The sequence below is a fragment of the Colias philodice genome, chromosome 1 (assembly GCF_061535455.1).
Source record: "Colias philodice isolate Cphi_HAF_F1 chromosome 1, ilColPhil1 Martin Lab GWU primary, whole genome shotgun sequence".
NCBI lineage: Eukaryota > Metazoa > Arthropoda > Insecta > Lepidoptera > Pieridae > Colias > Colias philodice.
The window spans coordinates 3,457,439-3,482,060 of record NC_143086.1 but is presented as its reverse complement, the minus strand read 5'-3'; the positions used below and the strand labels follow the sequence as shown (position 1 = coordinate 3,482,060).

Sequence of the window (24,622 nt, the reverse complement as noted above, 5' to 3'; positions counted from 1 at the left end):
TTACATCTGAGTTTTTAGGATGTGATGATAATCCATTCGTTTTAATATTGGTACTTAGAGTTGGTGGACTAAACTAGAAATGGTGGACTAAATTTGTCAGCGCGTCTGTAAGATCAAAATATAAAACCAACATCCTGTATTTAAGTTACAAAATTAATAATCAAACAACATGCCGCTACGTTTAAAATGACTAGAAGAAAAAAAAAACACCTCGACATATTTGGAATTTTGGAGTAAACAAATCATTTTCCCCGTATGTCCCAAGTTCAAGTTCTCAATATAATTAAATATATTTCGTATTTCTCAAACGAAAAATAAACATTTTTGGAACTTCAAAAAAAATATATATTATAAGAAAATTTATGAGCTTACTTTAGTTTAAAAGAAACATTCATCCCTTTACTGAAACCCCGTAAAATAAAGAAATTGTTGCCAATCACCTTTGTAATGTATTTGGTTTCATTAACTTTATGTTCGAAGATAATTTTTTTTCTAGTAAGTACATAGTTACACGCATATTTTTTTCGTTTATTTTCCATATCGAAATCAAATGTTTAAAAATACGAATATTTGCACAAAACTAAGATAAAAATAATCAATTAACAAAAATATTAAATTTAATGAAGTAGAGCAACTTTCACTTCGGTATGAAGGAAAATCGAGCGTAGAGCACACGTCAGAACGCTCCGGCCCAAGGAGCGCGACTAAAGAAATTCGCTATGATTTTTCCTAATTATTTTAAATATTTTTTTAATATTTAAAGAATTATCAAAATTCAAAAAAAAATTTTTTTAAAGGATTAATACTCATTGGTCTTCAACCAACTCGAATAAATTAATGGAAACAATAACTTTTAGCAGTATTTATCAATAGATTTTGTAAGGCAAAAAATGGGAAATTTAATGAATTTATAACGTTCTAATTAGGAAAATCATAAGTTTTTTGGCAATTGTATTCAGCAGTTTTTAATAACGACTATATAAGGATAATAATGTGCTGATCAGATTGTGTAAATTGTAATCGGTTGCAACGTAGTGAGTGCACAAACTTAGCTCGAAATGTCTTTGGGGGAAAGAGACTTATCTTGAAGGCCTGATTAAGGTAACATAAAGTAACTTTACAAATGTGAAAAAATTCACGCGCATTGCGTATATAACACTAATTGATAAACAAGAAAAAAAATTCAGTTTATCATTTCATTAGCCGGGAAAAAATTGTCAAATAACTTGTTGAAAACGCAATTTTGCTAGACTGCAGCCTTAAGTGTATTTTTCTTTGTCAGTAATATTGTGGTAATATGCACTCCAATAGTTGTGGATTATTGTTATAATATTCGAACACTCTGTATATCAAAAAGAGGATTGCTATTTATTTACAATTGCGCTCCCTGAACACTTTCATAGTCCAATGAGACGGAATACCGATCTAACCAAAAATCAGGCGCAAGATCTTTTTCTTGGCGGCCCTCGTTTTTAATTACATACACATTATACTCCCAAAGTGAATCAAATGATCCGTTTAGCATATTATATTCGTGAGTACCGTAGCAACAATATACACAATAAGACTATTATCAGGTGACGTCAGGCCGTGCATGTACAATTTTGAACAATGACATAATTTCGCGCATAATCACTGAGAGGCAACTATAAATGTATGAGGAACAAAGGCTCACAGCGAAAAGGGTGAAACGAGATTATACTAGAATTTTCCCCGTCTAAAATGAATAAACAAAATACTTCACTTTTCTAGTTCTATTTACCTTGTAACTAGCTTCAAACGAAGCTTTAGCGTAACTTTTGTCGCGTAACTGGACAATAAGCTGCTTTCATATTATTATCCGTAAAAGGAGTTTTGTGTTTGTTAAAACATATTTTTCTTTCTTCTTATTTGTACTAGATTCTTGAATGTATACATTCATTTTTTATAATGATAATACAAAGGTTAAATTACTTATGCAAGAAAAAAATAAAACTACATATGTGTATTCATAGAATTATTATTTTATATAAGTTAAAGTTAGTTTATTTTAATTTTTAATGCACCATACATAATTACGCTTTTGGCTACATTATAACATGTTTAATAATTAAATTCTGTTAAATCACTTTATATTGTCAAGGACAAATCTCCATACGTTATCATTTTCAATTGAACCGATATTGATGGAATTCGCAAACATCTCTTCAATTAAGAAAATGGATACCTAGCAATAATTATTGTGCGATAAATAGCAATAGAAGTACTTGGGCAAATATATTATGTATATTAATATTTTTATTATAAAATTATAAAAGAAAATATAAACATGAAAAAAACATAGTCAAATTAAAACTTCTCAATCCTACAGGGTCTTGGAACATTCTCGTATCCTATCCTACTAATATTATAAATGCGAAAGTTTGTATGGATGTATGGATGTTTGTTACTCTTTCACGTAAAAACTACTGAACCGATTACAATGAAATTTACCACACATATAGAGGGTAACTTGGAATAACACATAGGATAGGTTTTATCCCGGAAATCCCACGGGAACGGGAACTATGCGAGTTTTTCTTTGAAAACGCGGGCGAAGCCGCGGGCGGAAATCTAGTTCTTTATAATATTACCAGAATACCAAGGCTAATCAAAAGTTTTGATTCGTATCAATCTAATAACTGCACTAACAAATCAATATGTCCTTGATACAATTAAAATCAATGATATTTGGGAGACGCAATCAGTTTATTAAATACATTTAGTCGGAACACGTGAGACAGAACTATAATGTGCTATAATATTAGATCATTACAGGCTATAATACACATATATATATATATATATATATATCTTATATATAAAATTCTCGTGTCACAATGTTAGTCTGCATACTCCTCCGAAACGGGTGGACCGATTCTCATGAAATTTTCTGTGCATATCGGGTAAGTCTGAGAATCGGCCAACATCTATTTTTCATATGTACCACGGGCGAAGCCGGGGCGGACCGCTAGTATATATATAAATCTCAGCACAGATCACTAAATGACAATAGTATCCAAACGGTAAAATTTTTTTCTATGTAATGAAAATATCTGAACCAATTTACGTAAAATCTTGAAGATGTAACAACTCTAACAAGTAGGTATTTATTCTTAGACTTCACTTCAACATTTTTATTTATTCAGTAGGTAATATCACAACATACTTATTTCGCTTTGATATTGAACATGACATTACAGGATAATACACTTAAAAATAAAATAATCATACAATATACACCTGAAAACACAATGATCATCAAGTACCTAAAATGGCACATGTATAATTAAAATTAACAACAATGTCTAATATTTCAAAGGTGTAGGTACGAAAAATATTGATAACTAGTGGTCCGCCCCGGCTTCGCCCGTGGTACATATTTCGCAATATAAGGTAGCCTATGTCCTTTCTCGGGTATCAAAATATCTCCATACCAAATTTCATGCAAATTGGTTCAGTAGTTTAGGCGTGATTGAGTAACAGACAGACAGACAGAGTTACTTTCGCATTTATAATATTAAGTACTAGGGGTCCGCCCCGGCTTCGCCCGTGGTACATATTTACGTTTTCTCTACGTAAAAACCATCCTCGTACTTCAAGGAATATAATAAAAAAAGAATTATCGAAATCGGTTCAGCCGTTCTCGAGTTATGCGCTTACCAACACATTTTGCGATTCATTTTTATATATAAGAAGATAGAAGTTTAGATACCGTAGGAGAATGTTTGTCAACAAAGGGATCACACAATGTCAAAGAAACGCGCGTCAAAACGAGATGCATTTAATCAACCAAACGAGCAAGCCCAATGCAAATTTACAGACTCCTCTGTCCATTCATTTTTACTCCTCCAGTCTGGAATATCTACCAGCCTTGTGCCTCGGCATTTTTTTACATTCTAGCGAATTTTTTTGGCCGTTTAGATATGTGAACCTTATCGACCTAGGTTATACGACTCTCGCAAAAAATTGGTGTGCAGTTAGAGAGAGTTAGAATGAGATTGCATACACTAACTATTTTATGCTAATAAATTTTAAGAACGTTCGTCAAGATTGAAAAGAGTATAAACATTTTTATTACGAATTCAAATGACAAACAAATGTTATGTTTCGAATGTGTTTCGACGTGATTTCGGCGCGTAATTAAAGGCTTTAGTTGCCATGGTAACGCAGTGATTACTTGCATCTGCCTGAATCAAACGACATATTGAATCAATCCACCCACATTCACGTTGAAAATACATTTTATTTTACGTATTTTAACTTTGTACTGCCAAAAAGCCTTTTTACGCTTACAAGCACTGCAATATTGCCTTAATTACAAGCAGATATTACGTGGGCTTAAAAGATAAAAGATTCAATGCTTTTGAAAATATCGTTTTAATGAATAAAAGAGTCGATATACGACTTATAAACATACACTGCTAATTAAGCATCAATTTCATCGGGATTATAGATATTAAACATATCATTATGGTAAGCTACTTGAGATCAAAAGACTCGATTTCAATATCAGAAAGATACCTTATAGCGTATACAATAATGTTTACTATTATTGGATATCATTTGACGCTTCTAACAGCTAACAAGCTAACTTACAGATGATTCAAAGAGTTCTTTGGGTTATTAAGAAAGACATTTCTCGCAAGCTTCAACAACAGAAAAGGTAGAATTAACAATAAGTAGTAATGAGTACTCATTTTTTATGTAGCACTATTTTTTTAATGATCTATAAAGACATTTATACACTAATATTATGGTCTAAGATCCGAATATAGGTCGACATTCACCGGCGTGTTATTAGAATGAGACCAATTTTCTAATATGTCTATTAAAAAAACTATTAAAGATGGGTTGACTGAAAAAATCCTGGACAGGATATTTTTAGTTAATTATTAAATAATAAAAATTGGTCTCATTCTATTATCACGCCGGTGAAGGTCGACCTATATTCGGATCTTAGACCATTATAATATTATATAGTGTATATGTTACAGTCAAAACCCTTAACCAGTCAAAAACCTTATTGACTAATTTTACCGGTCAATAAGGCTTTTGACTGGTTAAGGGTTTTGACTATAGCATATACAAAACTTTATTTTCTTTTGATATTAGTATAGTAGATATTTAGTATTTGTTTATCGTATTTTTTTTGTCCAGATAAACAGATTTAGTGCATTAGACCAGAATACCTATACCTTCCTTAGGGAATACAAATGGAGATGTTGGTTTTGTTCCACTGGCAGGGGTTTCAAAGCCAAGTGTACATTACATTACAAGTATTACAAGTATCATTATCGTCTTTCTACGCATCTACCGGTACCGTTACAAGATCTGGCCCAGTAGACAAAGTAACAATTACAAAACGATAACGAAGTTAGAAATCGCAAAAATGTATGGGATTGACATACGCCGCGTTAGATCACGTGGTCTATCTAATGTCAATCCCATACATTTTTGCGATTTCTAACTTCGTTATCGTTTTGTAATTGTTACTTTGTCTAAGGCCCCAGTTCCTTCTCTGGCTAAGGTTGGTCAAAAATATTAATTGTATTGTAATAATGTGATTTAACATTACCTTGAAAGCCATTTGTACCAGTTTCACAACTTCTGAATTTCTGTCTAGCTTAATTGTCTGTTAAGATGTAACTTATGATAACTTGAAATAATGTGTGGAAAAATAAGTGTCATTATATTTTATTAATTACGCCATGTAGTATGTATGAAACAAAATATTTTTAATATATTTCATATCCATCTATCGGTATTTTGGTGACATTATTATCTAATTTCTATAACATGCGCTGCAGCCTGCACTAGCGCCGCCGCCGCCGCCACGGGACTCAGAAGTCAGACTCAGTAGTCAGCTGTCAGTACGTCACGGCCCACGGGACGACAAAGACACAAACTATCCGTGTCTAAGTTTTTAAAATAATATTATTGTAATACTGTAGTTTTTATATGTGTGGGCTGCGTGTCTACGCATATTTTATATGTGTGCGTGCCTATAAACACGACACACTGATGTTTTAAAACAACGAACACAAACATACAAGGTAGGCAGTGCCTTTTTACGAAGATATACGAATTAGGCACGAACCGAATTCGGAACGACATCGAAAGTCGAAACTGAAGTTGACTATGCAACCAAGAAGTGTGATAATTTATACATTTTTGTAGCGGTAAAGTTAAAGGCCATCCGCACATAGTATCATTATTCGTTTGTATTGTCTTGGAATTAATTACATTATTTAATATTTTACTTTGAGGTTAAATTTGTTTTTTAAGGAAATTAATAATGTTAACTACGTCAATTTGCAAGTGAAGTCTTTTGGGAGCGTATTAATCAATATTTAATTATCTTTGAGATATACTCAGGTTATTTTCGATCCAAAGTATATTTATACGCTATTCTTTTTTATTAAGGGCTGATTTTTTAATCCTTGGTTAAAACTTATTCATCGAGTAACGTATTAAACTACCATTTCAAAAATGTATTGTAATTGTCCGTATTTGGCAGTTTACAGGTGACATTATAACATGTTCGTGTAATACTTTGTTGGACGGATAAATTTTAACCAAGGATTGAAAAATCGGCTCTAAGAACTATAGAATTATCTGACAAATTTTTTAACTCAACTGCTGGATGCACTGCGGTGATTTCTAGTGAAGAGCCTTGGATTAACTTAACATAAAAGCTACTACATAACTTCATATGTAGAAGAGCTGCATAGTCATCAATAGTTTTGTTGTAAACTAATTGTTTATTGTAAATGCATGTGCGTTCATAGATTAGTAATTTAGTTAGGTGTAGGTATAGTCGGATGTACTTGTATGAATAATTCACAAGCCAAATGTTAACATACCTTTAAACAAGACTTTTTAGGATTTGCTGAGGTTGAGATTGTTTTGTATAACCAGAAGCATTTGATATTGAAAAAGTACACAGTTTAGTAAAGTAAATTATATAGAAGACTAGATTTCCGCCCGCGGCTTCGCCCGCGTTTGCAAAGGAAAACCCGCATAGTTCCCGTTCCCGTGGGATTTCCGGGATAAAAACTCTATGTGTTAAATCCAAGTTACCCTCTATATGTGTGCTAAATTTCATTGTAATCGGTTCAGTAGTTTTTACGTGAAAGAGTAACAAACATCCATACATCCATACATCCATACATCCTTACAAACTTTCGCCTTTATAATATATATATTAGAATAGAATATATTAGATATTATATTAGATTAGATTAGATATTGTGATATGTTTATGATTAAATTATTATTTATTTTCTTATTGCTGTTTTATTTTACTGTAAAAACCCTTCTATATTCAATTTGAGCATATAATTTTTTTTACAATACAACAAAGAAAGAACAAACCTGTTAGGTATGTCGTTCTTGATTTATAAATTAACCCAAGTTTCTTTTTATATTATTTTTATAATTTACAAGACAAAATATTATGTGAAAAGTAAATCGTTATAAACATTATTTCGAAATAAATAACATTCATTTCAAATAGAAACTAATTCAATTCAATGTTTTCGAAGGGTGGCAATTTTGCAAATAGAAACTATTATATGACATTAAATGACTATTAAGGACGCTTCTGATTGTCAGTGTGATTTAAAAATACCCACCTTGGTGTTGATTTTACTGTCGATTTGTCAAGACGTATAATTATTCTATTGAGATACTGTTACTATGTATTTGCATTACACATCTTTTTAATAAGCAATTATTTAAAAATCAGCAAATAAAGATAGATAGATAGATAGATAGATAGATAATACTTTATTGCACACACACAAGTATCTCTCTTTATAATATCTTGGTTTGGTACATTTGATGCCTGGGCATGCAGAGTTTTTAATGGACGCCTTTCATTTTCCGAATTTTGTTTTATTACTATCTTCTTAGAAATTCCCGTCAATGGATCCAAGGCTAATGAATGGGATTTTCGATTTAAGTATGAATTTAGTATCATTTTCTTTGTTAGATGCCATTATATTTTACCGTATTAATTGAAAATAATTGCTTCGTAATTGTTCTTGTATATTGTAGTATTATCAATTTACGAGAGTAGCAACACTGCAAGCAATATTGCAAGAGAGAGATAGATATATCTTTCAAAACAAAATCTTTTACTTTTATTTCTATTTATTCGGTATAATTAAAATTTAATAGTGATACATAATATGATCATTATAAATACAAATAGGAATTAACGATATCACGAATACGTGGCACAACAAAAATTTTACCGATACCACCATTCTCCTTTATTAATTATAATTACTTATAATAACGACGACTTATAATAACTTCATCCCGAGCGATGATAGAAGGTAGATTGAAATAAATTAAATAGAACTGAGACATAACGTTACTTAAAACAATCTAACGGCTGCGCTGGGTGGAGTCGGTTGTTTTATATAATTTAAGTAATAAGTCAGATTATAATGGCATCTAACAAAGAAAATGATACTAAATTCATACTTAAATCGAAAATCCCATTAGCCTTGGATACATTGAGGGGAATTTCTAAGAAGATAAAACAAAATTCGGAAAATGAAAGGCGTCCATTAAAAACTCTGCATGCCCAGGCATCAAATGTACTAAACCAAGATATAAAGAGAGATGCTAACAAGCCAGTGGAAAAGAAATATACATTAAGAAGATCAAGAAGTTTAACACTCATTTCAAGACACGTCACAGTATGCGATAATCAAAAAGATTTAAATTCGAATTTTAACGTTTTTAAAGATGACCTGAACAATAATGTTATTTATATATCCGATTCCGATGATGAGGAGGAGATAGCAGGTAGCAGCGAAAACATTAATTATTTTAGTAAAAACGACTTCAGAAATTGTTTAGGTATAAATAATTTAAAAAAGACTAGTACGCCTGCCTCACCCAGTCTTTTTGGATCTAGTCAGACAAAAAACATTAAGAAAAGTCCAAAACGACTCCACAGCATAGAATTACCAGGTCGTTTGCAGTGTCCCGCAAAGAGTGAGCTTTGTAAGTAATACAAAAAATTATAATATACTATAAATAAAAACCAACTAAATATAATAAAAATTGTACATTCGTTGGGGGTACTATAACAAGTGTAACTGACCTAACTTCATTTTATTTTTAAAGATTTAATCAAGTTATCATTTTGAAATCGGATTGAATAAATCCATTACTATTTATATTTATGGTATCTGTGATATTTATTCTATTTTTGTATTTATAAGTAATATTGATTTTCAGCAATAAGAACATACAAAGATTCTTTTCCGGCAGAATATGCAAAGGAGATATTTACTTATCTGATTACTAAAGAAAAGAAGTGGCCTAAACACTTTACGACACCAACTACTACTAGAGCGTGTTTATTGAATTGGTTATTAAAAGTCAATGTAAGTAGAATATGATTGGAAAATAATTCATAAGAATTGCTTTATTTATGTTATAATTTGGTGACTGGATTATACTAAAAATTCTAAAGTTAAACATTATTGAACAACGATTATTGAAAGACTTTTTTAATAATTAACTAACTAGCTAATAGAAAATAAAATAAAAATAAATGTATTATTTTTTTATTATCTAGGGTGCTGGTGGTAATCCAGCAACAATTCAAACAGCAACTTGGTATTTGGATTCAGTATTAGCAGTTGGCCAAGTGCCTGCAAAAAACTTACTTGTATTTGCAACTGCCTGTTTTTGGATAGCCCAGAAAATACATGGCCCAGAAACAACTTCTCATGAGTTGGTGAAATGTTCGAATCATGCATTTACCACCAAACATCTTCTTAAAGCTGAAACAATGATTCTAAAAAACTTGGTATGTACTCTGTTATCATTCATTTTTAGATTGTATGAGTAGACTATAGAACCAGCATTCTATATAAATATTGATACAATGATTTTTACAATGAATCGTTTGCTATTTAATTATTTTTGTACGTCTCGTAGACTTTAAATGAATTGATTGAATGCTATGTAATTTTGCTGGCAAAAACATTTATTAATTGTATCTATTTTTCTATCAAGATAAATAAAGTACCTACTGACACTGAACATATTTTACAGAAAATGCCTTCTCAACCGGTGCTACCTCAAGAATTTGTAACCTATCTTTCATTGTGGTGCAGTGGTGATGATCCTGACATTGAATTGGCGGCGACATTCATCTGTATGTGTGGGATGATACTAGATAAGGGGATGTTCGATGAATACCCCTCTGTGATAGGCGCTGCGGCAGTACGAAATGCCGTCATTTTGCTGAGGAAACAAGATATATTGCTTAAACTGGAAACATGTCCAGTGTGAGTATATTACCAGAGATTTGGTGGTGTCTGATATTATTGTTGGAGTGATGATATTTTTATATTAAAATAAGATAATGTACTAATAAGTAATAAGTCTAAGTTGCTGTAATTTTATGATATGTATTTTTGTTGTACACTGCTAAGTGCTAGGTTTTTACAAGTTTCTGTTAATTAAGAAAATACTGGCATACCAGGCATATGAGTTAAAATACTATCAAGATATTTCATAATCTTGTTCTATCTTTCCAAAATCAAACGAAAAATGAATCCGAGAAAATCCAATAACTGTTCTAAATTAAAAAACATCTCTTTTTCAGGTTTGAAGAAATAGAAAAGCAGTCAAATTTTTACAACGTCTGCGCAATTCAGAGAAAAGCTGTCCTTTTGCTGGCATCAACTACGTTTGCATACAAGGAACCATTGAAACTATATAACAATTCACAAAACATACCATCAAAAATACTATCGGAAGTGAAATACTTATCCATGGTTGACAAAAGAACCAATATAGACTATATTCCAAAAAGTTTTTACTAAAATACAAAATACATATTTGAATTTTGATATCACATAAATTACACAACTAATGTTGTGTATATTTATTTTTAATAAAGTTCAATTTTTAAAGTATGTCATTAAATAAGTTACTTGTATTTATACCGTGCTTTTAAAATGTCTCAGACGGTTAAAAATTAAAGTTGTGTTGGGAATTGGGATAGTTTTTTAATATATTATTTAATAAATAAATGAATTATAATTATTATGTTTTTTCTTTGCTTAGAGATTGATTGACATGGTGTAAATTCTTCCATCTTGATTACCTATTTAACATTAATTTTGAAATCAAAATTTGACTGACCGGTTGGCTTGGTTGGTAGTGGCCCTGCCTTCCAAGCCAGAGGTCGTGGGTTCGATTCCCACCGAGGGCAAATATTTGTGTGATGAACATAGATGTTTGCTCTGTGTCTGGGTGTTAATTATCTATATAAGTAGATATTTATTTAAAAATTATATATGTATGTTTATCAGCCATCTGGTTTCCATAACACAAGCGAAAGCTTAGTATGGGATCAGATGGTGCCGTGTGTGAAAATTGTCCTGAAATATTTATTTATTTATTAAAATATTTTTCTAATCCTGCCAGTTGTTCTTGAGATTACCGCGTTTAAACAAACAAACTAGATAAAGATGTATATACATAATAGATCGTACATATACATTCTGGCTTCTGCAATGTTCCGAGATTAATATATGTAGTAGTCATGGAGTATCATAAGTTCTATAAAATCATTAGTAGTAATCATAAGTAATTTATGAACTGAAGATCGTCTCATAATCAATATATGAAAAGAATCCATAAGAAAATATTATAACCTCACAAGCGGATTAGCCGATGTCTCGATGCGTACGCCAAGAGTAATATGTAAAGGAAATCTACAAGCAAATACGACTTTAATAAAATGAAACAAAGTCCTAATTCTATTGGATTTGTTTTTAATACTAAATGAATGACGATTAATGTAATCTTGAACACGGTCACTCTCGCGACAGAAGTCAACGTTGCCTTTTGTTTTGTTTTTAAATATCTAGTCACAAATCTTTAACAAATAGTATTTAAAAGAAATGGCAACATAATATAAATAAATGAAATCAAAGTTTATATTGTAAAACATTGTGGAAATATAATAAAGTGCTGTGCTTCGAGCTACATATTCTAATGTTGCTCTTACTACGTATGTCATGTAGGTATCTCATCCACTTATGATTTTGATGAGGGAAAAATTCTTCATTATTTTTTTATTGACTTTTCAAAAACTGTTTTCAAAATTACGAAGGTGAACAGAAATGACTGTATATATATCACTACATAGTATAAAACAAAGTCGCTTTCCCTGTCCCTATGTCCCTATGTCCCTTTGTACGCTTAAATCTTTGAAACTACGCAACGGATTTTGATGCGGTTTTTTTTAATAGATAGAGTGATTCAAGAGGAAGGTTTATATGTATAATAAGATCCATTAAGTAGTGGAGAAGCACTGTTATTTTTGAGGTTTGTAATGTGATGTCGTAAAAAATTACATTTATTCCGCTTACATTGCAAACGCAGGCTGAACCCTACGAGTTTTATCAAAATAATGTACTAAGTATTATACACATTGAAAAGGTCTACAGAAAAGTCCGCGATGGTATAATATGTCTATCTCTTATGGATAACCCACAATAACTTTTTTTTGTCATTTACTTTTTACGACAAATAATGGCTAATTTTCGAAGCGATTTTAACCAATACAGCATTAATCCTTAACCAATTAAATACCATGGATACATTGTTCATTTAATATAGATCTATATGGCCCTTTACACCGTATGATTTAAGTAAGTGAATATTTTCGAAGATATTACAGATTTAAAAATTGCGGGACGTAGCGTTTGCGGCCGCCCGGTATTTTATACCCGTGCGATGCCGGAGCGGGCCGCTATATTTTTATACCTATACAACGTTCACAATTTTTCTGTAGTGTATTTAGTATCAGCATTGCACCCGTGCGAAGCCGGGGCGGGTCGCTAGTTTTTATATAAATTAGCTATCTATGGTTTTAAATGTGGTGTCTCTGCAGTTTTCCAGATTATCATCTTGTTGATGTCAAAAGTCAAGCAAATAATGGATTTACCCTCTAAAATGAACCAACATACTATTATCCTGATCAGATTGTTAGATTGAATAGAAATGTACCAGGATAAAATAAGTAATGAATTATTATATCACTACATAGTATAAAACAAAGTCGCTTTCCCTGTCCCTATGTCCCTATGTCCCTTTGTACGCTTAAATCTTTGAAACTACGCAACGGATTTTGATGCGGTTTTTTTTAATAGATAGAGTGATTCAAGAGGAAGGTTTATATGTATAAAACATCCATTAAATAGTGGAGAAGTACTGTTATTTTTGAGGTTTCTAATGTGATGTCGTAAAAAATTACATTTTTTCCGCCTAAATTGCAAACGCAGGCTGAACCCTACGAGTTTTATCAAAATAATGTACTAAGTATTATACACATTGAAAAGGTCTACAGAAAAGTCCGCGATGGTATATGTCTATCTCTTATGGATAACCCACAATAACTTTTTTTTGTCATTTACTTTTTACGACAAATAATGGCTAATTTTCGATGCGATTTTAACCAATACAGCATTAATCCTTAACCAATTAAATACCTTGAATACATTGTTCATTTAATATAGATCTATATGGCCCTTTACACCGTATGATTTAAGTGAATATTTTCGAAGATATTACAGATTTAAAAATTGCGGGACGTAGCGTTTGCAGCGCTACAGGCCGGCCGCCCGGCTATCTATTTTATACCCGTGCGAAGCCGGAGCGGGACGCTATGTTTTTATATACAACGTTCACAGTTTTTCTGTAGTGTATTTAGTATCAGCATTGCACCCGTGCGAAGCCGGGGCGGGTCGCTAGTTAACTATAATTGCCTCGTTGTAAATTACAACTACCTATACTATCATCATACCTATAATACAATATTTACTGCAAATAATAATAATACCACTACAAAAGTAATTTTCACGTTCATTACTAAACCATACGAACACGGAACAACCATTAAAAAATACATGAATCGCAAATAAAACTCTTTTTCAAACGATTTGTCGAGTTTAATTACGAACAAACAAATCTTGCAACGTGGCCTGCGGTATCGAATGCAATCTAAAATTGTTTAGTCCTGGGCTGTTCCCAACGGAATGGAGTTGCGAATGGTACCACTCTAAAGATTATTAGCTTTGCGACTCCTGACTTACGAAGAAATACATATAAATCTATAAATTGTAAGTGTTGACAAGATTGTAATGGAAAATTTTAAGATTTTTATTAGAGTGACAATGTTCATATTATATTGTTATGAATTGTTTTCGTAAATTGAATGTTAAATAAAATTAGGCTATTCAAAAATAGCCAAAGAGATATTTAAAATCTTTAAAGAGGTATTTGTAACGCATTAAAAATGTAGGTATTTAAAGAAACAGCGAACATCTACAATCTACATTATAGAACCATGCCAACTTTATTTTTGCATGGAAGCAACAAGTATTTCTTAACTAGCATAAACGAATAACTGTGTTGTTATATAAATTAAAATAAAAATATTTTTATTACACAATAAACTAAGCAATTACAAGGTTCCCTACTGATATATCGTGTCTTATTAGGAGGCATATGTCCTGGAAGTCACTTTTTTTTTTGTGTGGTGTTTCTCAATGTTAGCCAGAAGGTCTTCTACATTTTAACGCGGACGCGGGGGTGAACTGAAGGTTCACCCTGGTAGCGACATGCGCAAGGGCGTCCCCCCTTGACGGAGATCTCGAACCTCGGCTTGGGCTGTCGCTTGAGTGGAGGAGGCTGGAAGGGCCCTAGTCGGACGGGCGCTCACCCGGGTGGGCGCGGGAACGCGGAACAAGGGACCTCGTCTTCGCCGGCGAAGACGGTGTACGCTTTCTGCTGTGGTGTGTGCGGTGTCGCGGTTTGTTCGACTTTGGGCTTCAATCGCCGAGTCTAATCTCTCATCTCAAATCTCATCGTCGGAGTCGTCCAAGACGTGCCTCGGCCGCCTGCGACGATGAGTGGGATCGGGTTTCGCGACGTATGCGATGGCCTTTGTCACCAATGGGTTCGGGTGGTTTTTAGCCTTGTCGAAGTAGCGCTTAGACGCTTGCTCACTGCTAAATTCCTTTCCTACTTAGCAAGCGTACTTCCTCTAAACCGACATTGCCAAAAGCGAAACAAGGTTCTCCATTAGTATAATAAATTATAATTATTTGCAACAAGTCATTTTACACCTGAATGTCTTATATATAAGGTATACTTTCCAAGTCTTGTTACCAGCTCCAATGTGTCCCTGTGGTACATAAAAAATAAAAATATAAACGTAATTTCGCTCAATAATAACAAAACAAAACCTAGGTAGTACTATAGTTATAAAAATGACAGGATATAAAATACCTACACATCACAAACGTAAACGTGCACTAGATCTCTGAATTAAGTAAAATAAATAAAATAGTAATTAAAACGCTTGTGCAGCGGGTAAACCAAATAAACCGTGTACCTACACACAATTTAGATTCGCGTATTGATGCGTTTCCATATCTATATGGAATACCAATATATTAATTACTTTTAAATACACAAACACTAAAATAGTTCAACATTGATACGTTTCGGCAATATCTTTCAAATAAAAATCACAGTAGAACTTGATTGAAAGCAATTTACCAACAAATAATTAACATTCGTATGGGAAACGAGCGTCTGAGTACGAATAAACCTGTGGAATAAACACATTTCATTCAGAGCTTCATACTTTGATACAAAACGATCAATTAATCTGAACTGCATGGCATGTAATTGCAATAACTTATAATATTATACATATTACACTGCGATTAATTTTGTCGTTTGCACATTAAGCAATTCGTATTTATTGAAGTATTGGATAACTTTAATTTTTTTACACGCTTTTTATTAGCTTCAACTGTATGTTTGTATGTTTGTTTGTAACCGACTTCTTTGGGCGCGATTTTGACCCATTTTAACGGCCAGATTTCGTTCAAACTTTGTAGATTTATTGAGGACAGATGACAATACACTAATTTGATAAAATTATTCCATTTTTCAATTTGCAAAATATGATTTTTGTTAATTTATATAATTTTCAAAAGCGTTTTTTTTAGTTTTTTTAAACTATTATTTATTTAATTTCGATATTTTTTCCATAATATGTTTATTGAAAAATATTGTTTTCCTTTTCTGTTGTTTTATACGAATTGGAACCTCTATCTTATAAAGAGAGTAAAATAAAGCGGTTAAATATTTTCAATTTTTCTCCCGAAGTTCATAAACAAGTTTGTTTATTTCCTTGCCTGGACTCCACCGCATCTTGATTAAATTGACCGACTGGGCATCTAGGTACTGGGCTGAAACTTTTAAATCAATCAAAACTTCTATTTCTTGAAAGTACTAAGTTATATTTACTTTGAAACTTTTGTTTCTAGCTGACTTGCGAATGTGAGTTGAAAAAGTGTAGGAGTTAGCAGTCCGTCGATGTTCTATTCATCGGCAACGTATTGAATAAATACTAAATTAAATTATTAATTCCTAGAAATTGCTTCTAGCTGATAAAAGTTTGATGATTTATGAAATATAAATAGCCTTTAAGTAGTTCAAAGAACCCTTTTTAAATGAAATTCTGTGTACCTAATGAAAACTGTTAACGAATGCTCGCTTCTAGTGGCTTCATTTTCTTCGTATTGGAAATAATCTACGTCGAATATTCTAGTATGTTACGAGGAACCAGGAATTAATTAAGTGCCAATTTAAATAGTTTTATTCAGTTTTTACTACTAATTAGGTAGGTAGCAATAAATCTTAGGTGGTAACTAAGATACCACCTAAGATTTATTGCTAAACCTATGTATAAACCATCTTCCTTCCAGAACAACATCCATACAACAATCTTATCTAGACTAAAGCCTTACTAATTAGCTACCTAGCTACCGCATTTATAAAACATCACTCTAGCAAATTCAGTATGCTTTATAGTGACGGAATGACAAATATCCTCATTGCTAGTAAAAGTTTCGCCTTTATTAGTTAAAGTCAAACACTCATTTAATCAACTTAGCTTTAGCAGTAAATGCTTTTGAATCGTCGCATATATTTGTTTAGCACAGGTACAGATTTTAATATGCAATATATGTATATAACTAGGTAGATATGTTAAAATTATTTAAAAACATCCAGAGAAACGCAATTGTAAGGGCTTTTCGTTCCTAAATATGTCATTTTTAGACAAAGTTGAAATAACCTAATCTTAAAATGCATCAGAGCAAAGCTGACCGTAAAAGTAGGTAGTTGTTCAATTACAACCAACATGACCATTCTTGATCCACGCTAGCCAATAGATATACGACGAATGAGTGAATGAAAAGCGAATGAAATGAACGAGAATGATACACACAAGTAAAGCCAATGATTAAAAACGGAATATCATTAAATTTCGGAAAAGCATCAAACTAAAGTTCATCAGTAGCAAGTTGAGCTAATTAGACATTAACACTTGACGAGATATCTGCACATCTGCCGAAGTTTGTAAAGTTTACGTGCAAGACGCGAGTGTACGGTTACCTAGTTAAGTTATACTTTAACCGCGGTTGTAGAAACCTACATATTATTTGGTATTAGCTTTGCACCCGCGGCTTTATTAGCTTTGTCTAAAACCTAATAAATTATATCTAGCTATCTATTTAAATAACGGGTCATAATACGATGCGTAGTTTTAAATATATACACAGGGTACAAAGAAAGCTACTTTGTTTTATACTAATTAGTAGGTATATAGTGATGATGATTATACAACCTAAGAACCATGCTAGGACTCTGTGTGTACCTATTTTATAAACTAAACTTCGCATTAAAAATTACTTAATGGTTGAACTAATTAAGAAACAATTGTTTCACCCTAGATACAAAGCCTTTAAATTAAATTGAAAGAATAAAATAATTAGATTGGGATTAGATGAAGATTGGGCACTCTTCAATTACTGGATTCGCAGGTACAGATTTGAGATTGTGCACTGTGCAGTCATTGTGTTGTTCCTCTTACGTAGGTAGTGCCTACATTCGTAACTATGGAGATACCAAAACAAAACATGTTATACTATTATCTATAAGTCATCAGATAATAGAATATTACCTATTAGCCAAATTTTAGCCTAGAAATAAGAGATCAAGTGACCATCTAATTCTACAATGGCATTTGAGTCGTACATAGTTATGGTATACGCCGAAAATTACCAACCACTAGTTTGCTCAAGTTCGTGGTCCCACCGCAGAGGCTGTTTGCGTGTCGGAGTTAACATGTGCTAATTAACAAGTAGCAGAAACTAGCCAGGTGCTCCCCGTCTAATAACTTTAGTCTTCACTCCACCGTGTTCCGATTTAACTTTGATTCTGAAATTCGATGCCAGTAAAAGCCCGATAAATTAATCTAGCGATGCTATAACGTAATGGACTATGTCCGGACGTCTGCCGTGCAACCGCAAAGTTTGAATAAGTGCGACATTTTGCAACTTTTCCGATAATTGAAGTGTATTTTACGTCGTACGTGAGATTTGAAATATTGTTACGCGGTTAGTTCGTGAATCGTGTTTAGCGGGATGTTTAAAATCATTTTGCTTTGCTTATTTTCTACATGCTTTAAAATTCCATCGGTAATTTGGGAATATATTTTTTTTCAGCATAGTTAGGTGTGTTGACGATTATATTATATATCATAAAATGGATTGTAGTAAAAATGCAATTAAATATAAAACTTACAAAAGAAGTAAATGTTAAAATTTAGGAGAACATAAACTAAATAAAATGTTTGGAAAAATTACTTGAGTATATGTATTTCCTGGCAGGATAATTTATTAATTCTCTTCATTTAAGTTGGATGATCAATATTCATTAGGTACGTTGGTTTAAGATAAAATCTGTAAAATTAAATAGAGCACATGAATTTTACGTAAGAACTTTAAAATTAAGAGTTAACTATACAATATTAGACTATCACAGTTTTCGCTTAAATGGAAATTATATGCAAGTTAAAGCCACGTTATAAAGGTTAAAAATAACGTATTAATTAAGCTTTGCCATAATCCAGGCTCTTGTCTTGGTAACTTAATCTTACGATCAAACTCGGTGGCTTAAGTATTCCTAGCTTTAAAATATGCCAGACACTTATATGGACTTTGATTAAATTGGCCAGTGAGGATCTTCAAAGGATTTTCTTAGACTATAGTAAAAATATAGTACCTATCTAGTTAGTTTTTTTTTGTTAAAGTTTACTTAAAAACGGGCTTTTTTCCACTGATTCTTTTTTACGTTTCTTTCAAGTTTCCTAACCTATTTCGATTGAAATAGGTTAGGATTCGAATTCGAAACTTATGCCATGGATGATGATCATGGTTACTGTAAAAGCGAATTATGTATTTTTTCTTATACTTCAACTAAAATTTTCAATTAGGTAGAAATAAAAAGTTACCTACTAAATAAATTTAATATTCATCTATAAAATCTAATGAATCTGGAAGCTTTGACTTGAGGCGAACCGCAGAATGAAAAGGTCAGTTACAATTATTTACATGATTAATTAAGGGAAATGCAACGGCCATAATACTCGTAACCTGGTTTCTTAACTCGAAAACTTTAATCACATTATCAGTGTCTCTTTGATGATTTTTATATTACAAAAAAAATTACATCACAAAAAATACTGAATTTAGAAAATTAATAATGAATGAATGTTCATTTACATAGGTTAGTTTAGCATTTCATTATCCTTTATACAGATTACAGATCAACTTTGATCTATTATATTTTATGAATTAGTACAAACCAAATAATATTATGTATTCCACACAATCATTTAAATAATTAATATAAATAGCACGAAACAAATCCTGTAATAATATTTCATAGCACAACCATCCGCCTACGCTTAAATTTTCAGAGAATTATAGTTGTTGAACAAAAGAGAACTTAACATACTCAATTAAAATAGTAAAAAAGGACCAAAAGCTTCAACTTCGTACTATCTAAGAGCGTATACGCACTATGCGGGTAGCCGCATTGCGGGTAGCCGTCCGGCTGACCGCAAGCACAATTATGTACGTAATATTCATTTCTATGCGCACTGCGATGCGGCTACCGCAGACCGCACAGTGCGCATAGAAATGAATATTACGTACATAATTGTGCTTGCGGTCAGCCGGACGGCTACCCGCAATGCGGCTACCCGCATAGTGCGAATACGCTCTAAGACTTATTATACTTAGAGCGGGGGCACACGATGCGTTGCGGCGCCGCACCGCAAAGATTTCACCGTGTCAGTGGGCACACGAGCGGTGCGGCGCCGTAACGTTTTTATGTCGCAGCGGCGTCGTAGCAGCGTTGCACAGCATGTCCTTCCTTGTGATGCAAAACAACTGAGCGGTGCCGCTCCGACGTCGCACCGCATTCACCCCTCCCCGCCTCGTCTTGGTGGTTACAAGTCCGGTGCGGCGCCGGAGCGCATCGTGTGACATGCCACAGATATTTCTATGTAAGACGACGCAGCGACACCGCTCCGGCGCCGCACCGCCGCCGCAACGCATCGTGTGCCCCCGCCCTTAATCTTTAGTATGTGTCATTCATATCAAATTATAAAATCAAAGTTATTCGTACGTCACTATAATTTCTTAGTCTTAGATTATGGATTGGTCTCCGCGCGCGCGCTACGACTAGATACCGCCGGCGTACTTTAAAAATGCGGCAACTTATAGTACGCCGAATTCGGCGTACCCAAGCCAGTCGTGTCACAAGCATTGTGTGGAGAGGGTGAACCGATAATTTATAAAGATTTTGAACAAAATCTGAAGTAAAATGCCTATTTGTGTCATAAAACTATTTAAAAATAATACAACAAAAAATAAGAAAGACACTGGGATCACGTACCATCACTAAGTATCGTATTATTCGAAATTTCTCCTTTACTTCGAAAAATTTTTCTACGAAAATACGACGCCATTCAGTGTTGCCGTATTGCATATCCAAAAAAATACACGTGGTTGAGGAAATATTTTAGCAATAATTTGAACTTTTTTTTTCAATACTATTACTAACACATGTATAAAAAAGTATAATACAATAATTTATTTCTGTTTAACCATGTTTAACTGACTCATATAATATGTTTTTTTTTATTTCCGCTTTTTTACTTTTAAACAACCTTTGTGACTATAGTATAGTAGCGTCGCAAGTGGATTTGAGTCACATGTTCATGGATTCGATTCCCGGCCAGGTCAGGATGAAAAAAATATTTTTCAAACTTCTTTCCAAGATGCCAGATCTCCCATTTATGAGGTAAAATTTATGTAGCTGGCAGCCCAATTCTTCACACACACTAGCGTCTTTACAAATTGCCTAACACACACTACAGAAATGAGTTGCCGCACTCACAGAGCTATTGTTTTTAGGTGGGGCGGTATCTAGTCGTAGCGCGCGCGCGGAGACCAATCCTTAATCTAAGTTCTTAGTAATAGAACTAATAGTGGTAACAATTTAATTTAAAAAATTAAAATTAATTTTGTCGTTGTTTAAATAATGTCTTATAGATTGCCCGTCAAAAACCGATGGGTCAATAATTATAAAGACCTGTTTAGAAAGATGTATGTAATATTGTAGGTAATAATAGCATTCAGCACTACCTATATAACGTCACTTGTAAGCTGTCCAACTGAGCGCAGGCACAGGTGCAGGAGGGAATTCAAAAACATAGATTGAGTGAGTGCATTTTGGTGTATATTTTTCTACGGCATTCTTATAAAGATAGATCGATGAAAGATAGTAAAAAAACATGACCTGTGTCGTACAAAATAGTACACAAAAGTGTTTCAGGTAATATTCTCGATAAAATTTTTACTACACCTACTCCGTTTTAATGAGAGCAACGATTACATAAGGATACTTTAAGTAATCAATTTAGATCTTATTTCCTTTATAAAGAAGCGGACTATAATAGCTATCAAGAGTACAGTTTTATGAAATCCTTGTAGAATATAACCGCAATTTTTCTTAAAAGCAATTTTTGCAGCCACATTTTTTAGGAGCTTTTTTTTTTCATTTAAACTCTCTCTGTACAGGTAAATGAGGAATTTTATAAAGCTTTTATACGCTGGTTAAAATCGAGATGTAATTGAAAATTAAATATGTATTTTTGCCTTATTTTAATTAAGTATCGTGTGCTAAATCTCCTTTACTTCTCACCATTTACTTAGGTACATGAAACAACATTAGTTAAATTTTTCGTTATTATGAATAGATGATGTATAGATAATGTAGAGGATTTTATCTCGCAACACGTAAATTCGCAATTATTTATTCTATTCCTCTTGTTAGCCGTCCTCAGGTGCTATGTGCCGCTTCTCTACAAAGACATATTATTATAAAATTCACATTTTATTACATTTTACGTATTCCAATATATGCTATTAGTAACTATTTGCTTGTTTATTTTCGAATGTCCTTTGAAAGATGATATTAAATTTAACGATATATTGATTTCAGACAAAAACTTTCAGCAAGCAAATATTATTTTAAATCCTCGCTCTTCGGAAATATAAAATATTTAAACGATTTGCAGTTAATAACGTTATACTTCCATTTAATTTTATCTGCATTTAAGTAAAATAACAAAATTGAAATCAATACTTGCGGATTTATAAATAATATGAACATTAATTATTAATCATTTTATCCAAAATGAGCATTTTATTATAATACTTATACCTTTTTACCTACTAATTAGTACTAATTAGTAGTTTGATTACCTACTAATTAGTAAATAGTGGTAAAACTTATTCAGTGGGTGGTTATTAGGCGGGTTAACACAGGGCGAGCAGCCTCGCGAAGCAACTTTTGAGCTAAGCAGCTCAACTTAGGTTCGGCCTAGGAAAGCGCGTTTGTCGCCATTTTTTCCTCCTACCTAAGTATAGGATTCCTAGAATATTATAATTTGTAATACAAATTATATTAATTTTATAAGCATGTTTTTACATGATTAATTTTATTAAAGTTCAAATAGCGGCGGAATGGAGAGCAACTTTGCCGATGGCCGATCTGTCAAATTTAGTTCATATTTTGGCCGTGGGACTTATTTCATGGCAACCTTTCTAGAGAAATAATAATTACAAATCCCTCTTACAAAAAACAATGTAAATCCTCAACGACATCCAGGCATGATTTCTTAGTTTCTGAAAACACCGACAGATGTCTCTAAAACAAAACGTACTAAGACCCTACTTTCAGTTCAAGTACATTGAATAGAATATAGATGGAGCTACTGATATTGAAAATTTCGTAGCTAGGGAGAATGTTCTTTCTCAAGTCTAGATAAAACAGCTAGGTATTAAGTTTGTTCATAAAATTGCCTCGAGATGACTCTGCTTTTAATTTTTACCACTTGTGTTTTTCACAAAAATTCATATCTATTAATATTTCTATTACTGGACAGAGGGAGCCCGACTTAATTGTTAGAAGTTCTTTCAAACAGTGGTATGTAATCCACTCTGTATACACCAGTAATCAGTATACACCCCTAGGAAAAATGGCTAAAATAATTATCCATCTACTAACTACCTATCTATCATCACAACAAAACTCAATAATACGTTTTACCTATAACCGAAGAAAGTAAACAGTTAAGTATTAGGTAATATCAAGGTAATATATTCCATGGAAACAAATTGGGAATCAACGAAACATTTTTGATCGAAACATCCTTTTAAAAATTTCAGCCTTAGATTCTTCTAATTAATTAAATTATTTCGTACAGTCATTATACTTTTATTATCAGATAGATTATTCTGAATAAACTGCCTGATACCTTCAAGTTACTACTGTACGCTATCCTCTCAAAGTTCTTAAATTTTATTCTGGCAGTCAACCCGGCTTCGCTCGTGGTACATGTTTACGTTTTCTCTCTATAAGAACCATCCTCGTACTTCAAGGAATATTATAAAAAAAGAATGGACAAAATCGGTTCAACCGTGATTCAACCGCTATCGAGTAAGTATTTGTGTAAACTTTTACCCATTTGTTTTAGAACTACGAACAATTGATTCAGGTCACCAAAGTACGTATTATTACATGTGTACATGATTTGGTAAATTCAGTGCCAAAATTATTCATTTCCTATGCTTTAAAATCAGTGCTCGCAAGAACCTTATAGTCTGTCCACTATAAGAATTGCTTTTTGACAGCTCGACGGGTGATACCAGAAGTGATGTTCAAAAGATTATCGATTGTGATACCATTTCAATTATAAATTCAAAATATTATCATAAATCGAATCAGGTACGTAAATAATAATTACAACGTAAACGTACTAATAAGATATGTTATAATGTGACCACATATCTATGCATTGTATGTTAAAACTAAACTAAACTAATATTTTATTATTTATTGGTTTCTATCTTACAATTTGGTTGTCTTTACGGTTAAATTATATAACATAATAGAAGAGTTTTTCTGTATCGGATATATTTTACAGAGTATTTCTATCGATTATTATAATCTATCGACCCATCATTGAATAATTCTGTGTAGACATCACTAAGTGAGCGGGACCTGTCCATGAAGTACGATAATTATTTGTATGACATTTTAACATAGACAATAC

At 32.6% G+C, this 24,622-nt stretch overlaps 2 protein-coding genes across 3 annotated transcripts in view; one reads left to right on the top strand and one right to left on the bottom strand.

Annotated features, from left to right (window-relative positions):
- Positions 1 to 24,622, bottom strand: part of MED23 (mediator complex subunit 23) — a 263,054-nt gene that overhangs the window by 171,941 nt on the left and 66,491 nt on the right. The window lies entirely within an intron of this gene.
- On the top strand, positions 8,407 to 10,927 carry LOC149491060 (uncharacterized). The gene is made up of 5 exons (XM_089698881.1): positions 8,407 to 9,042; positions 9,280 to 9,428; positions 9,623 to 9,856; positions 10,105 to 10,340; positions 10,661 to 10,927. Exons 1-5 carry the CDS (start codon positions 8,478 to 8,480, stop codon positions 10,878 to 10,880), a joined length of 1,404 nt encoding a protein of 467 aa, XP_089555007.1. The 5' UTR covers positions 8,407 to 8,477; the 3' UTR covers positions 10,881 to 10,927.